Source organism: Microcaecilia unicolor, chromosome 1, assembly GCF_901765095.1.
Source record: "Microcaecilia unicolor chromosome 1, aMicUni1.1, whole genome shotgun sequence".
Taxonomy (NCBI): Eukaryota; Metazoa; Chordata; class Amphibia; order Gymnophiona; family Siphonopidae; genus Microcaecilia; species Microcaecilia unicolor.
This window is the reverse complement of record NC_044031.1, coordinates 389227151-389245354: the sequence shown is the minus strand read 5'-3', so window position 1 is coordinate 389245354 and position 18204 is coordinate 389227151. Positions and strand designations below refer to the sequence as shown.

General features: G+C 44.3%; 1 protein-coding gene across 3 annotated transcripts; it reads left to right on the top strand.

Moving 5' to 3' along the window:
• Positions 1–2902: 2902 nt before the first annotated feature.
• On the top strand, positions 2903–17719 carry DNAL4 (dynein axonemal light chain 4). 3 transcript variants are annotated; one of them, XM_030210850.1, is made up of 5 exons: positions 2903–3076; positions 7892–8056; positions 11702–11862; positions 13343–13426; positions 14874–17719. In XM_030210850.1, the coding sequence occupies exons 3-5, from the start codon at positions 11794–11796 to the stop codon at positions 15036–15038; spliced, it is 318 nt and encodes a 105-aa protein (XP_030066710.1). In that variant the 5' UTR covers positions 2903–3076; positions 7892–8056; positions 11702–11793; the 3' UTR covers positions 15039–17719. The 3 variants fall into 3 exon arrangements, with proteins under 3 accessions (XP_030066710.1, XP_030066716.1, XP_030066722.1); XM_030210856.1 differs by having other exon boundaries at positions 2903–3112; XM_030210862.1 differs by lacking the exon at positions 7892–8056.
• Positions 17720–18204: the final 485 nt, after the last annotated feature.

Below are 18204 nucleotides of genomic sequence, written 5' to 3'. Positions count from 1 at the left end.
GTTTATAAGCATGTTAAATTAATCATAAGAACATTAGAATAGCCATACTGGGTCAGACCAATGGTCCATCTAGCCCAGTATCCTGCTTCCAGCAGTGGCCAATCCGTCACAAGTACCTGGCAGAAACTCAATTAGTAGCAACATTCCATGTTATCAATTCCATGGCAAGCAGTGGCTTCCTCCATGTTTATCTCAATAATATACTATGGATTTTTCTTCCAGGAACTTGTCCAATACTTTTTTAAACCAAGATACATTAATCACTGTCACCACATCCTTCAGCAATGAGTTCCACAGCTTAACTATTCTTTGAGAGGTCCTTTTACTAAGGTGCGCCGAAAAATGGGCTGCACTAGTATAGGTGCGTGTTTTGGGCGCAAGCAGATCCATTTTTCAGCGCACCTTTAAAAAAAGCCTTTTAAACATTTTTGCCAAAAATGGACGTGCGGCAAAATAAAAATTGGCGCACGTCCATTTTACCACCAGCCACTGCGTTAACGATAAGGTCTCATACAGTAACTGTGCAGTAATTGTCTACACATGAAGAATGACTATTACTGCCCGGTTTCCGCCACACGCTGGAAAATAAAAATCATAGCGGCCGCATGTAAAAATGAAATTACCGCCCGGGCCACACGGTAGCTGGGCAGTAACTCCAAACTGACGCGCGTAGGCATACGCGCCTATGCAGCTTAGTAAAAGGACCCCTCAGTGAAAAAATATTTACTGCTATTTGTTTTAAAAGCATTTCTATGTAACTTAATGGATTGTCCCCTAGTCTTTATACTTTTTGAAAGAGTAAAAAAATCAATTCACTTCCACCCACTCTACACCACTCAGGATTTTGAAGACCTCAATCATATCTCCCCTCAGCTGTCTCTTTTCCAAGCTGAAGAGCCCTAACCTCTTTAGGCTTTCCTCATATGAGAGGACTTCCATCCCCTTTATTATTTTGATCACTCTTCTTTGAACCTTTTCTAATTCTGTGATATCTTTTTTGAGATAGGACGACCAGAATTGAACGCAATATTGAAGATGAGGACGCACCATGGAGCGATATATAGGCATTATAATATTCTTGGTCTTATTTACCAAGCCTTTCCTAATAATTCCTAGCATCCTGTTTGATTTTTAGGCTGCCGCCACACACACTGGGCAAAAGATTTCAGCGTATTGTCTACAATGACACCTAGATCTTTTTCTTGGGTACTGACTCCTAAGGTGCACCCTAGCATCAAGGTAACTATGATTTGGAGTAGTCTTCTCAATGTGCATCAGTTTGCATTTGTCCACATTAAATTTTTTCTGCCATTTGGATGCCCAGTCTTCCAGTTTTCTAAGGTCTTCCCGCAATTTTTCACAGTCCACATGTTTTGACAACTTTGAACAGTTTTGTGTAATCTACACGGTTAATCACCTTACTTATTCTGATTTCAGATCACTTATAAATATAGCACACCGGTCCCAGTATTGATCCCTGCGGCACTCCACTATTCATCCTCCTCCATTGAGAAAAATAGCCATTTAACCCTACCCTCTGTTTTCAGACAAATTATCAATCAATTCCTAATCCACAGAAAGACATTGCCTCCTATGCCTATCAGGAGCCTTTCATAAGGAACTTTGTCAAAAGCTTTCTGAAAATCTAGATAAACATCATCAACCAGCTCACCTTTATCCACAAGTTTGTTCACGCCTCTAGATATATCCACAAAAATGAGATCATCCAAAGTAGTTCATATAAAAGTCCAATGGTGTGAACCCAGTTCATCCAAAAAAGGTTCATATAATAGTCCAATAGGTGGATAGTGCCAATACACTAAACCATATGCTATACAACTGGACCCTACACAGGCCGTGTTTTGATAAATGAGCCTTCCTCAGGAGTCCTGGTGTATATAGCATACAATGTTCTACAAATGAGACCTACCAAATGCTTTATCTACTCTGAAGCAATTAAACAAGCACCACACAAAACATAAGTGCTTTCTAAACTCCATAAAAAAGGTCTCTACGTTTATTTAAAACTGTCTGTTTTTCTGAGTTGGTTCCATCAAATATCCTTTAACCTTCTTGGCGCAGTATAACCATGATTTTTTTTTTCCCTAGCATTTCAGCCTCTCCTCTCCTTGAGCATCATCCTTTAATAGACCTGATAGAAGGATGGGATTTTATGGACTCCATTACGGATGCCTTCTCATGTACAGCCCTGGCGGGAAAAAAAAACGCAGGACACACAGAACATTCCACCCACTAATATCACTATAAAACCCACTATGCCATCATGATCCAAAAATTGGGAAAGACCCATGGTGGTATGTATGTATGCACTTCCCTGTGCTGTCCCAATATATAAGCAGAACATAAAGGTCTGTTTAAATGTAATTAATTTAATCCACGCATAAAATTGTGTAAACCCATGACCAGATCCCCTTGCAGATTAATCTAAAGCCAACCTGCAACCCTTTATGGGGAGGAAAGAGAGACAATTATTTCAGATGGATGATCCAAACTGCAATAAAATAATATAAATGCCAGAGCTGCCATGTGACCTAATTCAAGGAAGGCGACTTTTGTCGAGTCCTGGTGGTGTATAGCCTTACATCACACTACAGCGTGTTCTGCAGAGATCCCACGGGTGGCCCAGAGTAAACTTTACAGAAATAGATCCCCAAGTAAAAACAGGTAAATACTCCGTCTCTTATTCCCAAATGCAGACGACTTCTTTGAGACAAGTACAGATAGGCTTTTACATAGACAACTCTTATCTTGGTCTCTTAGGAGACACTCTTGAAAAAGACCTCTCGTTTCCCCGCCCCCAATACGGACCAGCGTGCGCAGGTGCCAGTGCATTGACGGGGATATGCAGACTTGCTATCCAACCCGGGAGCCGGCGGCAGGCGGGACTTCCGGTGTGCGGTTGCTAAGCGAGGGCTGGTATTCTCCCTGGCAACCGTGGCTTCGCCGGACGCTGCCCGTGTGTCTCCCCGCCGGAGAGTGGCGGCGGATAAATCGCTAAGGAGGGATCAAGAACAGAGGCCAGGACCAAGGGAACTGCCCGCTGCTCCAGCATCAGGTGAAGAAGGCCGGGGAGGTATCGTGTCGGCACTAGGTCAGTGGGTGGGTCAAAAACTAGAGTTACCCCACTGGCTAGCTGCTGACACTTTCATACGGCTGGTTCCAATTTGGGTGGTGGTATAATGTTGCAGATTTTGGCACTGCTAGAGCCTAGATTGGAGCTGGCCGTCAGGCCCCCATGTGTTTGCTTGGGCACTCCTAAAACTTCTTACCGTCTGTGCCTGGGTAGTTGTAGGAGACGTGGGTCATACTTCAGTGCCTGGCCTGGAGGGCGTGCGGTGGAGCTGTTGCATAGTGATAACACTATGACCAGTCTTAGCTGTTCTAGAGAGCTGCGATATGTGGGCCCCCTTGGCCAAGAGCTAGACAAGCAGCACAAGATTAAGGCGTAGGCAAACTAGATGTGTACCCAGAGTTGCCCAGCTGTAAGAGGGGGACGTTTTGGCCATTCTTGGTTTTGAATTTAAACACCAGAGCAGTGTGGGATTTATAATCCTGACTCTACCCATTTAAATCACTGCTGTAGATCCCATAATGCACAATAAGAGTCGTCACAAATCCACAACTAGCATCAAATCTCCCTCTTTTGAACTGAGAAACTTGAGCAGCTCTGCTGATATTTAGGGCTGAAGTGTTTAGGGGGAGCGCTTTCAAATGTCAGGATAAAATTGGGAATCATTATGAATTGCACAGGTCAGTTCCCAGCAGAAAGAATGGGGTGGAGGCAATTAGCCACATCTGCCACTGCCCACTGAAGTCTGTTCGTTCTCTCTCAGGCTGATGCAAAAAACTGTGTGCTGATGGCTGAGCGCACAGCTTCTTCTGTGAACATATTGAGGAAATTTTACACACCTATGCAGTAAGCCTGTTAGATGTATCACACAAGGTTCTGTGCCAAGGGCAGCTAGCACTATGTGTGTATCCAATCACATAGAGGGGTGTAATTTACATGGAGGTGGAGCAGCAGATACAATCCTAAACAAAGGTGTAGAGAAGGTAAACTACATGTTCCTTAGAGTCAGCAGCGGATGAATCCAGAGACCTGTGGGTTGTGTTCATCTACCAGCAGGTGGGATATAGAGAGCACCAATTTGAACTGTGCCTTATGGGATGGAATGCTTCCTTGCCATTTAATATTGTCTATCTCCAGCAAGCAGACAGACAGCTTTCCACAAGCGCCTGGCTTCTTCTGCTTTCAGGTCCTGTAGTTCAGTAGAGCTTAGGGGTGACCAGGCTGTTCAGTGCCTCTCCCTCTCCCACCCTTATTTCCTCTCTAGCCCATTTCCCACTATTTCTTCTTCCTCACAGAAAAAAAAATAAAGACTTTGTGTTTGTTGTGGATTACCTTCCCTCTTGGCTCTGGTAGTCTATTTATAGGAGAGTGAAATCTAGTCTGGGACACTGCAGCATTACTTCAGAGAGCAGCTACATCAGCCATTTCCAGAGGCAGTGGTGAGTGTTATTTACCTTTTTTCCTACTTCGCGTCTTAACATTGCTGCAGGGAGGTTTTCATGGCGTCAGATCTTGTTAAGCGCTGCTCCCGCTGCGGTTTGCGGCGAGCAGCATTGAGGGTGTTCTGGCCCTGAGTGTGTTGGAGGAGCATGGCAGCAATGTTAGCGCAGCAGCTTCCCGCACAAAGGACACACGCCTGTCTTCTTCCTCTTCAGCTGTGGTGTCAGTGGCTATTTTGTTCTCCTATGGGGCTGTGATAGCGGGAGCTTCGGCTGGGCTTCCTGTGGCAGGAGCGAACGCTATGCTGTCGAACACCTGAGAGAGTGCTGGCAGCAGCCAGAGCCGTGGGAGCAGCCAGAGAATTTTTTTCACCTGAGTTTATTTTATTACTTCAGGCTGCCCCAGCTTCTTCTCTTTCCACGTCTGGGAGTTCTGCGGTGTTTGCACCCCCGGCCTCTGTTATAGTTCCTCTTATGGAGCAAGAACAGTCACGGGCTAAATGGCCCGTGATTCTGAAGTGGGCTCTGCTGGCCCCCTTTCTCCTATTGCCTCTGAGGGAGTTTTAGCCCCTTCTTCTATTTCAGTGCACGATCTTGCAGATTTAGAAGAGGGAGAGCTTCTACCAGCTCAAGAAGACGACCCCACGTTGGTTCGGGTGTTCCACAAGGAGGAGCTCCCAGCTTTTATTTCTAAAGCCTTGGAGATTTTGAATAATTCTTCTCTGGATAAGCAGTCCTTAGGCTCTTTTAACCCCAAGATGGCTATTACTAAAAGGCCCCCTAAAGCATTTTCTATCCACAAGGCCATGCAAGAAATTATTGCAGCACAATGGGACACGTCTGATTCTGGTCTTCGAGTTGCCAGAACTATGTCTTGGTTTTACCCTGTCTCACAGAACAGGTTGCATTTGCCTAAAGTGGATGCTTTAGTGGCTGCAGTGATTAAAAAGACAACTTTGCCTGTGGAAGGAAAGCTTGAGGCTTTGCTGAAGCTGTCCTTTGAGGTATCCACGCTTGCCCTACAAGCAGCAGTCTGTAGATCTTATGCAGCTAGAGCTTGCTTATCATGGATTCAACAAGCGGCGGATTCTTCCGCGGATTCAGACTTGAGACTTTTTCCTGAGTTTTCAGATGTGGAGATGGGCTTAGCCTTTTTGGCATATTCTTTGTACAACCTCATTAGAGTGTCAGCCAAACAAATGTCCTTGGCTATAACAGGTCGTTCCTTGTTATGGTTGCGCCACTGGTCTTCAGATGCCACTACTAAGCAGCATTTGGTTAAACTCCCTTTTAAGGGTAAACTCTTCGGGGAAGATTTGGAAAAGCCCATCAAAGGTTTTGGAGGTACTGAAACTCGGCATCTTCCTGAAGACAGGCGTCACTCTTCTTTTAAGTCTGGACAATCAAGGTAGTGGTTTAAGGACAATAAGCGCTATCATCCAGGGAAGTCTTCATTTTCTTCCAGGTCCCGCTTCCAACAGAGGCAGTCCTTTTGGACAGACAAGTCTGGGATTATGTCCAAGTGTTGGGGTCGATGGCGGCCACTCTACAGGTCGTACTTTGGGCTCAGGCTCACAAGAGACCTCTACAGCAGTCTCTGTTGAGTTGGTGGTCGCCGGTCTCTGAGGATTATCAGCACTGTCTTCCGTGGCAGTTGAAGGCTCATCGCAGTCTAGTTTTGTGGTTGAAGGACTTCAGTCTGTCGCGAGGGGCTCCACTGGCGACTCCAGAATGGACGGTGGTCATGACAGATGCCAGCCTCCTTGGTTGAGGGGCACACTTCCAATATCAGTACACGCAGGGACTCTGGGCAGCAGGCGAGGCACTGTGGCCTATAAACCAGTTGGAGCTATGAGCAGTGGGCAAGGCTCTAATAGCGTTTCAGACACTCGTAACAGCATGTCGGTTCACGTGTTCTCCAACAACATGACAGCAGTGACATATATCAACAGACAAGGCAGCACTCGCAGTTCCCGTTGTCAGCGGAAGCGAATTTGCTCCTAAAGTGGGCGGAGATGCTTTCAGCAGCTCACATTGCATGAATATTGAACTTTGAAGCTGACAATCTCAGTTGAAACATGGTGGATCCAGGAGAGTGAGAACTCTTGGAACCAGTTTTTCGAGCGGTCACTCGTTGGGGGACTCCTGTGTTGGATCTGATGGTGACCCATAGGAATGCCAAGGCTTCCCGGTTCTTCAGCAGAAGAAGAGAAAGTGGATCTGAAGGTATCAATGCCCTTCTCCAGCCCTGGCCAGAGATAGACCTTCTGTATGTCTTTCCACTATGGCCTGTGATCGGCAGAGTATTACTTTAGGTTCGACATCACAGGGTGATGGCACCGGTTTGGCCCAGGAAGCCATGGTATGCGGACCTCATCAGACTTCTGGTGGAATGGCCATTTTAGCTTCCCGAGTCATACGGCCTTCTGTCTCGGGGTCCTCTTCTGATGGAGGATCCTTTTCCCTTTGATCTTACAGCTTGGCTCTTGAGTGGTCGAAACTGAAATATAGGGGCTATCCAGACCCTGTGATTGAGAGTCTGGTTCAGGTGAAGAAACGTTCTACTTCCAACAGCGTATGCGTAAGTGTGGTGCCTATTTGAAGCGTGGTGCTTGAGAGGGCTGTGTCGCCATTCCAGGTGTCACTATCTCTTATTTTGCAATTTCTACAAGCTGGATTGCAGAAAGGACTGGCGGTCGGTTCCCTTAGGTTACAAGTGGTAGCTTTGGCGTGCTATCGTGACCACCTATCTCATTCCTGTCTGGTGTGCAATCCAGACATTGTATGCTTCTTGTTTGGTGCTGCCCGCCTATGTTCTCCGGTGGTTCATCCATTTCCAGAGTGGAATCTTATTTGGTTCTTCGGGCACTGCAGAAACCTCCATTTGAATCGTTGCAAAAGGCAACACTTAAAGATCTTTCTATCAAGGAGTTTTAGTGTGTTCTTTGTTTCCTACTGCTTTGATATGACATATACTAAATGGCCAGGAAGCATTCCATCCCACAAGACACAGTTCAGATTGGTGCTCTCTATCTCCACCTGCTGCTAGACATACACAACCCACACATCTCTGGATTCATCTGCTGTGACTAAAGGAAAGAAAGTTTATCAGATAAGATATAATCTTTCATTGCACAAAGAGCAACAGGTAGGACTCTAGCCACCTTACTGGGCAGACTAGATGGACCACGTGTTCTAGAATGTTATTCTACAGATACTAGCCTTACAAAAAAAATCCTTGCGCATAAAATTTTTGCAGGGCTAATATTTATGCGCAGAACATTACCATTGATGCGCAGATATAATTTTTTTCTACTTGTACCTGTGTGCAAAACTGTCACCTTCCATTCTGTTTTAAAAGTTGCAGGCACTGTTATGCTGGCATCAAAACAAGCAAAAAAACAACAGCAACGAAAACTGGCATTAAATCTTCTCAACTAGCATTTCTATGCCTGTTCAGACTTGGTGTCAGATCCTAGTGGCGCTTGCCTTAAAGTCTTCTGTGTACGAAGCACTTCCACTCATGGTAGGTTTCTTCATCAGCCAGCCTTCACACCCTGCCCCCCCCCCCCCCCCCCCCAAGTTAGCAGGAATCCGTGAACAGCATTTCTTACCTGCTGCTTCCGCTTCTGGTTTTCTTCTGCTATCAGAACTAAGGGCAGCCTGGTTTGTGGGAATTTTAAAATGTATTTATATTGCATTGGGGTCTCAGCAAAGGGTTAATCCTGCTCTTTGAACAAATGATCTGGATTTCCCTTTGGGTTGGGGACCACCAAATGTGGTCCCATCCAAGATAGACAATGGGGTTATAAAATAGTAAGGTTACCAGATGCCCCAAATTTGGGACCATTCCCCTGGCCTGCTTCTTGGCCCTGGAGTGGAGCCAGACTTGCTGAGCTTTTCTTTGTTCCATTCTCTTAGACGATGGATCACCCAACACTTTTGATCTTCCCTCCTTGCTTTTTTCAGATGCGCAGTGGAGGCAGAACAGTGTTTAATAGTGCATCAGCTTCCTGTGCCATGTGGAGCCAGTGTCTTGGTATTCTCTGTGATTTCAAGGCCTATGCTGTAAGACTAGCTCTGCACAGCGGAGGAAACTGATGTGCTGCTCTCCCTGCCAGCCACTGTGGGGAGGCACAGAACAGATGGAGATCCAGTAAAGAGAGAATTGAGAGTGCTGGGAATCTGGGGGTGGGGAGAAGGGAAACCAAACTTTGGAGCAGGTCACAGAAAGGGAGACTGCACATAGAATGGGAATAATGAAGTTTGGGGGGGGGGGGGGGGGGGCAGTGGCAAGGAGAATTTTCAGGATAAGGCCATGAAGAGGGAGAGAGTATCCAGTATAGAGCGACGTGATCCAACATGGTTGAGGAGTGAAGGAAAGACCCACAAATAAAGGGGCCAGAGGACTAGGTTTTGGGTGCAGAGAAGACTTAAGAGAATACAAGGAATCCGGGTGAGGCAGAGGAAACACATGGGGAGTAAACCAGGTTATAAACAATGAGAGGGAACTACTGGGTGAAAAACCAGAAAATCCTCATCATGATGCTTGTGTAAAACACCATCCAAAGTTAAGCTAAGATACCCAGGAAGCTATAATGTGTGTAACTTCACTAAAATGATGTGTTTCACTCCTGCCATGAATGCAACATTGGTGCAACTGTTTACTGTTTATGTAATGAAAATATGAGCCTGCAGGGCAAACCCAACTGATGTTCACAGACTCCTCTGCTTCCCTGAGTTTTAACAGTGGCTATAATTTGGCTTTAAAATTAATTTTTCAAGCAAAATAAAATCCCAGCATACTGTTACAGGGCTTTCAGAAGCACATGGAGCCACTTTAAGGGAATTCTGTAATCTGGGCACCTGCGTTATCCACTCCTTGCACATGTAAATGTATAAATTACTAGCACTTAGGAAAATACCAGCAGGGCGCCTAAGTGCTATTCTGCAGAGCTGCTATGTAACTAGCGGGTGTGGACGTGGGCAGGGGGTTCAGCGTACACAAAATACTGTAACATACGGGAGTCCTTGTCACAGTTATAAATGTTACTTGCACCAATACCGGGTTATGTTAGTACTAGCCGTTAAGCCCGTTAAAATGGGCGAGATTTTCAGCAACCCTCCTCGCTGCCGCTCCCTCCCCCCTCCGTGCCGGGCCCCCTGCACTGACCTGACAGCGCCTCTCACCTCCATGTGAAAGCGCTGCAGGTAGCAGCAGATCGCTCTGCTGCTGCTTGCAGTGCTTCCACACGGAGGTGAGAGGTGCTGTCAGGTCAGTGCAGGGGGCCCGATACGGAGGGGGCGGGAGCGGCGGCGGGGAGGGTGGAGGTTGGTGCGCGCGATGTTCATTTCCAGGCGGCAGCGTCCGACAGTCTGACTCCCTTTCCCTCTCTGTTCCGCCCTCTGACGTCATCACGTCTTGACGCAAGGGCGGGACAGAGAGGGAAGTCTGTACTGCGTATTTGCAGGTCAGTCGGTCACTTGCCATTTATATGTTTGATTCTATGATGGAATCTGGGTACCCATATGCCATTAGAAAATAGGCTCCTGCTACAGGGCAGGGCGGCAGGAGCCGTTGCTTCCTTTCTGAGGATATCTGTGCACTTTGCTTAATGGCTTCACTAGGTGAGGATGAACAGCAGAAGTAATAGGAGAAAGCAGTTGACTGTGATTCTATTAAGTGGTTAATAACATTGTAAGTATGAAAGTAAAGCCAGAGGTTGTTGAAACCTGCTAGATAAGGTTACAGGGCAGTCTGATGGCTATTTTCATCCGTTTCCATAAAAAGTAGATGGACCCTAACCCATATAATTAAGATTTCAGATTTAATTTTCCAGATCCAAGCTCAAAGGAAAGTTACAAAGTTGGGTACAGTTGGAAGGTCTCTGTCCATGAGGGCTTACAATGGAAACTGTTCTTGTTAACATTTCCAGTTGTGCCAGCTCTGTCTAGTTTTTCTTCTCTGTAAATTGATTAGGGTCCAAATGCCTTCTGTCTGGCCTCCTGTCTCTTATAAAAGGTATTCAGTGAATACTGTACAAAGGTATTTTGCCAGTATTTCTACTTTCTCCTAGTCTGTTATGACACTTCTTTCCCTTTCCCCTATGTGTCACAAAGCCACCCTTACACTTTTCTTTTCACTAGCATACCTGAAATAAAGTTCCAGCTAGAACTAAAGAGTTACTTTCTGGGATGCATCCAAAATGGACATGCTGGAGGCACATCTAAAGGTTAACCAAATACTGCTGATTATTCTGTACTGTACAGTTAACTTTAACAGAATAAGCTGGAAAAATACCTATTTTAATCAGATGAACCAGATAGCCATTGGCTAAATATTTACCTGCATCTTTTTCTTTCTATTTTGTAAAGGTGTGTTGCTCTTTGAGTGGTTCTTAGTTTTACTCACTGTTCCTGTCTTCCACCCAGATCCTTTTCCCCAGTATTGACCAATTCCTAGGTAGAGCCATAGGCAGCATTTTCTCTATTGTGAGAAGTAGGTCCAGTATTGCTCCCTTATGAGCAGGTCCTTTGAATGACTGGGGAGCATCCCCTGAAAGGAGTCTGTGATCTCCTTCCTTCTGCTTGAAATCACCAGCATTCTCTCCCCCTGGTTGCTAAATCTGTGCAATTTCGTGGCAATTCTATAAACTAGTAGCTAAAGGTGTATGTCACTTATGCACATCAAGGGCCCTATTAATTGATTGGCACTATGGCTAGTGCCTAACTGCACAGGGAGGGGGGTGTACATGTGGGCAGGCCATGGGCATATCTCCCAGTTATGTGCGTAGTTTATAGAGTACTATTAACTAGGCATACACCTAGGCACTAGAGGGCATGGGCATGCCAACGCTGGCCTTGCACTAGTGTTCTGTAATGGAATCTTGGGGTCCACGATGCCGTTACAGAACTGGCGCTAAGCACACAGCAATGGGTTCATTAGACTGAGGTGCCAGTTTATAGAATTCATAGCAGGTCAAACTGGCATTCCAGTTTTTGTTTGTAGGATAAGTCAGAATGACCCCTTGTTCACAATCACTCATACATGAAACTATACCTATAGTGGCAGATGCTTTTGGTTTAGAAATCAGTGGATTTATCAGCAAAACAAACTTTAGGGAGCATGGAAGCAGTGTTTAACTGGAGTCTCTTAATTACTGTTTCCCAGAGCAAAACTCTCCAGCTTGTTGCAACCTGTTGAGCTCCAGAGCCACTTCTCATTTTATGACCCCTGAAGTTCTTGGGTAGTGCTGAAGGAAAATGGCAGATGCAGAAAGCAAGAAAGAGGAGGCAGATTACAAGAGAGTTCACAGCTTCCCTTTGATTCGGGTAAGATGTGATCACGGAATGGAGGGGAGGTGAAATATGTGAGGCAGAAAGTGCAGCATTCCTTCTTTGCAGATCTGTGAGCTACTGTTGTAGTAGTTGCATTTATTTTTACATTTCCACATGTGTATTGTGAAAGTAGGCACACATTCTGCTTTAAAAATGACCAACACACATACACACACACTATGTGCTTACGTTTTCACGTGTATTGTGAAAGTATGCACACATTCTGCTTTGAAAATGACCCCAGGGAATTTAGTGCACATGCATTTTCAGAGTTAATTTATCTACGTGTGCATGTTTTCAAAAGTGTCTTTGTAAGTGGTAATCCCTTCCCAACCCTGCCCCCAGGAACACTTCTCTTCAGTCCAGGTGAATGTACCTATTGGGTGCACAATTTCATAAAAGCCTGGTTCTGTGCATAAAGCACTGCTTTACATACATGCAGGTTTTTGAAAATTACCAAGAAAACCAAAGTGTGAGATCAACACAGAATGACTGTTGATCCTAGGGACAGCAATTTCTGAAGCTGTGGCATGGGGGAGGGCAGGCATATTCAGTATAGCATCATGGACTGAGCTGGATATGGTAGATGGACAGGGAGAGGTGTGCTCTGTCTAGTTCCCCAATTGCCTTGACTCCTGTGTGCAAAGTTCTCTGCTAATAGGCTTTTGTTTCTTGGAGCTAGTACGTCCCCTTTATACTTCTCACTCAGAGGTGGCATAGTATGGGCCAACAAGCTCTAGGGAGATGATGAAAATACCTTTGCAAGCCTTCTGCCCATTTGTTCTTCCTTGCCCACAACTATCCCATGGAAGCAGTGGCAGCTTCACTTCCTCCTTGTGTGCAAGCACTATAAGCCAGTGTGTGCACACATTACCCCACTTTCTTTCCTCCATTTCAAGCAGGAAGCCTGTGAAAGAGCGGGAGATTGTAGGATGGCCACAGGAACCGTTAGCACACGGGAAAGAAGTGATGCTGCTTCTGCAGACACAGCAGTAGGGCTAGAGCCAGGGCTTTGGAAGAAAGGAATTATGGGGAGGTGGTGGAAGCTTTATAGGGTGTGAGGTGAAGCAGACCTGGCAAATGTTTTGACCCATTTTGTTCTTAGCGCAGCAGCTAACTTCTTGTTAGAGCATTAGGGAAGCCAGGCTTAAAATCCTATTTCTCCTATTGATGCTTCACTTTCCATCGCCTCCGGTACAAACTTAGAACCAGATGTACTTAAGCTTGTTATTTACTGCAAGGCCATACATAATGGGATTTTTTTTTTAAATGTGTACCAGGTCAGGTTAGTAAATCTAGCCCATAGACTGGGAGCCGTCTGGTGTAGGGAAATACCTACTGCATTGGAAATGTAACTTGCCTTCAACTCAGGTTTGCAAAGATGAGTAATTAAATCCAAAAAATACACACATTGCCTGTCTTCCAAATTTGCATAAACAGACACTGAAATGCCTTTTCTGTGTTTCCTGGCCAGCAAACAGATATGCCAGAGGAGATGCGAGTGGAGGCCATGGAGCTCTGCGTCACAGCCTGTGAGAAATTCTCCACCAATAATGAAGTAAGAGCTCTCTGAAATGCTTTTCTGAACAGCTGGCATCAAAGCTTTTTGTCATTACATTGGCATGACTGGAAGAAGCCTGACTTTAGCTAAAGAGTCTCTGACCACTGATTTTAGAGTAGGTGTGCTGACTTTGTAGTTAGAGCCATAGCAAGAAATTTTGGCATGCAAAACACGGTATCCAGTGGGTTATAGTTTTAAACCTAATGTCAAAGAAGATATTACAGCTTAAGTTTATTTTCATCAATTTTTATTGTTGACTCAAACATAACAAATACAATTGTTTCATCACAAAGAGTTGACCATTCAAAATATAGCACAGAAACAGGAAATTGTTAAAACAGGCCACCAACAATTATTTCTCGTTTAACTCCCTTCACCCATGTCCCACCCCTGGGCTGTATAACTTCAAATCAACAATAATCATAGTAACAAACCCCACCTCCAGTAACATCCCCTAACCTTCCTAACCTTCCCTTTCCCACCTATCCCCAGATACTAGAACAACACAAATCCCCCTCCAGGTCCCAAAAGGTCTGGTTCCTTATGACCCCTCAAGACGCCGGAAAGACAGGGAAAGTCTTAACTTCATACTCCCTTACCCTCTACCCCCCTAGGTACCTATGATTAGTCCGAAATCATGTAGCAAGCCACTCATCCAGCCAATCCTCTCACATCTCATTAATCACTAGACTTCTCCCTCGAGCAAAATTAGCTCAAAACACAGCCAAACAATTGCGCAGCTTGGCGATGGTACCCGGAGCCAACGGTTCTTTAGCCTGTCAATCAGCGACCATTTTGATTATGGCCATGTTCTGAGAAAAGCAAAGTTTGTGGGTTTTTTTTTTTTTTTTTAAATCAGGATTTAGTTTTAATTTATTCATTTCTAACCAGGATGCAATAGATGCCAACTTTTCATTGAGTATTGAATAGTCATTTGGATCTAAAGTATCAAATGGAGTAAGTATCTGGATGTCATCTGCATAGACAAATTGTGTTAAACTTAACGACTGAATCAGCTTTGCTAACGGTGACGTAAAGATATTAAAGAGAACAGGTGCTAATAATGAACCCTGAAACACTCCACAAGTGAGTGAACCAGGGATCCAGAACCTCTCCTTTCCACATAACTCTATATGATCTATTGGATAAATATTATTTAAACCACTCTAATACAGTGTCTGTGATTCCTATATCCTGAAGCCTTTCCAATAGGATTGTGTGATTGATCAAACTGAATCCAGCCAAAAGATCAAATGATAAAAGTAATACAGTATGTTTCTGGTCTAAGTGAGTTTTGATAAATGAGGTCAGACCTAGTAGAGCTGTTTCAGTGCTATGTTGTTTATGGAAGCCAGTTTGATTTGGGTGAAGAACATTCACTCTATTGTCTCTCCCTTTCTTTTGCTTTCTCTCCAGTCAATCACTGTTTGTCTGTCTCTTGCAGAGTGCGGCAAAGATGATTAAGGAGGCGATGGATAAGAAGTTTGGTTCCTCCTGGCACGTGGTGATCGGTGAGGGCTTTGGCTTTGAGATAACCCATGAAGTCAAGAACCTACTGTACCTGTATTTTGGTGGCAGTTTGGCCGTGTGTGTCTGGAAATGCTCCTGAAGCCCTGACCCCTCCCCTCTTGGCAGTGTTATGCAGAAACTTATGCTTTTGTTCCTGGACAATATACGTGATCCTGTTCATGCTTGTACAGTCACACCATGAGTGGTGTTTTTATCATGGATAACACCTGTCTCTTTTTCAGTAGTGATAATGCTGGTAGCACAGGGAATGAGAGCAATGAAGACATCAAGGGCTGTATTTTTTTTATTTGATGGCAAGAACTCCACCCCTGTTAAACTATTTCTGGCTGTTTTTTCTATGAATGAACTAATTTTCCTGAACACTGCTGGTTTCAGTACCATAAACCTCAGATTTTGTATTTGTGTGTATGGGGAGGGCCAGATAGCAGACCAGTTAAGAGCTGTGATGCCCCAGGTTTGATTTAGAGAGGGCATCTAACAATAGAATCGTCTGCATTTACTGCTGATCAGTGGAGCTATCACACCACTTTTTGCAGGCATATTTTGAGCTTCTGGCACCCTTTCTGTCTTCCTCCAGTGGCTCCTGCTCTTCCTCTTCCTGTTTCAGAGGTGTAAACTCCATTACTGCTGATGTTAGGTAGCCAAAGAGATCTTTGGGGGGTATATTTTGTGTATATTATGTTTCCCAAAGTACTTTTTTTTTTTTTTTTGTAAATATATAAAAAAAATACTTTCTGCCGTGTAGTTCTATGATCTGTAATGATACTAAGGCTCTGATTTCCACAGACACAGAATGAGGAAAAGAATTAGTGATTCTTGTGCTTCCAAGAGCATTTTCTGCCGTGCTAATAATCAGGTCTCTTGCCTGGTAAAATAGAAGGATGATGCAGAAATGATGTACTCAGGCCTGGAGCAGTGAGTGTAAAACCTCTAGCATTATGTATTATTATTTGTATAGCTGTGCCAGGTGCTTGCAGCTACAATCCACTTGCTCTGTCAGAAATGGTCATTTGTCCCAAGTTTACAGGTAGGTAGATAGTATTGCAGTGAAAAATGATGTCCAGTTTGTGCTCATTGATCAGTGTGGGAAAATCATTGATTTGTATTTTAATCAGGGTGGGTGAGGGGTCTTATCCACAACTTTTTCTGCTCATCATATTGCTTCCCCAGTGCAAGGCATGCTGGTTCATTAGCTATTTAGCACAGTGGCCAATTTTACTGTAGCAGCAGGTAAGTGCATTTAATTAGCAAGGGGCTACAGTATGTGGTGTGCATTGTTTCCATGCTGAGGTGGGGCTGAAGGAAGAGAGATGGTTGCAGGAGGGATATGAAAGGAGCAGCAGGCTTTTTTGTAGTCCAAGTAGATGAGCTCAAGTTTGAGATGGGTGTTGGTGGAGGAAGAGAGTGACAGAGCTGAAGGACAGGATGTCTTAAGATGAGAAAAACTTGTACTCGTGCTCTTTCATCCCTGTTTATCTTTCTAAAGACACATGCAAGACCAGCCTTTTAAGCACGAGTCTGGCTTGATGCCATTAATACATTAGAGCAGTCTTGAAATTGTTGCCTTAGAACACTTCAATAGAATGAAAAGGGAAGAGCAGAGCTAGCTAAGGAAATGAATACATAAGGTAAAAGCAGGGGTAGTGCTGACTGGTATTGAAATGGGATCTTAATGCTTGTATAGTGCAGGTGGTGGTTTTATCATAGACAAAACTTGTCTTTTTAAAAAAACATTTTCCAGTACTGATGTGCTGCCAGCATAAGGAAGGAGGGCAATAAAGACACCAAGGGCAAAATGTCATCACAAGAATACTTGTTCCTTTTCATCAGCACACCATTTCTCTATGGAGCAGCCAGATAATCTCTCTGTCTCCTTTTAATCAGTGCTTGGTGAATTGCTCTGAGTACAGAGGTGGGAAGGCCTGAGGACAGAAGTCCTTTGTCCAGTAACAAAGTGGCTATATCTGTCTCCCAAGTGGGACTAGTAATATTGTGCACAACCAGCAAGGGAGAGGATGCTGTGTAAGACTGGGGTCCTTTCTTTGATAGCAGCTCCCTGTAATAATCATCTCGGGTGCAGCTAGCTCAGTTGTACTGTGTTTTTAAAACATTTTTTGTGAAGGTAGCATCATGTCAAAGTGCAGGAACAAGAGTTAGTGAAACAGGACCCTCAAAGATGCAGATGTCAGAGACTTTTCCTAAGTGGGAGGAGATGAGTCTGTGCCCATGTTGCTGGCTGGGAACCTGAAAAGGTTGCCAGCAAGCCAAAGAAGTACAGTTAGTGCAGAGTTGCCACCACAAGGGAATTAAAGATAAGCAGTGGAATGAGGTGGCCACTGAACAGGGAGGGAATATGTTTCCTATAACACTTATATTACCAGAGCCAGGCTTAACAAAGGGGAAATGCTATCTGACACCAGTATATCCATCCTCTCCCCTCAACATATACACTTCCCTAGAAGGAAGAAATTCAGGGGCGTTTGGAATGGAAGAATTATCTCCTCCACATTATGCCTGACAAGTTTACGAACTGGTCTCCGGACCTTCCTAGGGTGCTAAAAGGTTGAGCCTTTCATGTGAAATGAAGCCAAAAATGTATTTTTAAAACTGGTGCTTTCTATGATTTTGCTTTTTAGTGGAGGGCTTTTGATACAAATATTCATGCATTGTATATAACTGCTGTTCCTGCTTTATTTGTCTTCCTGATAAAGAACAAGAAGTGGCTTTTAATTTAAAAAAAATTAAAAACAAAAAAACTGTTATCTATTTTTGATATAGTTGGAGGTGGTGTATTGTGGCCTAAAACATGCCAGTGCTGCTTGTTCAGATTCTCTAATTGACTAATGGGTGGAAGTGGTGCTGGTTGGCTGTTAAGCAGCAGGCATTGGTCCAGGCTGGGACAGTCTGTAAGCAAAAGTTCAGTGAAAATCCTGGCATAATCATGCAGAAAATGTTAAACAATCTGCAATTATTGTGAAGAACGTGAAATGTCACAGATACGGTTTTGGTCATCAAACTGTACAAAAGCATTGTCAAATGAATCATCTTGAAATCAGTTTTTAAAAGTATTTCAAGGGAATATCTGAACTTCTGTCAACAAGCAGGCTTGAATGGGACACACAGGTGTGGTGGCATCTTTTGGCACCAGAATAGAGTGGCTGCCACAGAGCTCAGAATGAATGAAAGGTTCTAAGCATTTACTTTTCTCTGTGCCAAACGGATGTGAAATAAAGCTTTCCAATTAT

Bases quoted from the DNA above. Each gene is read 5' to 3' on its own strand.
- DNAL4 (XM_030210862.1), top strand. From the start codon at position 11,794: ATGGCAGATGCAGAAAGCAAGAAAGAGGAGGCAGATTACAAGAGAGTT. The intron at 11,863-13,342 runs GTAAGATGTGAT...TTTCCTGGCCAG, and splicing joins ACAGCTTCCCTTTGATTCGG to CAAACAGATATGCCAGAGGA. The intron at 13,427-14,873 runs GTAAGAGCTCTC...TGTCTCTTGCAG, and splicing joins AATTCTCCACCAATAATGAA to AGTGCGGCAAAGATGATTAA.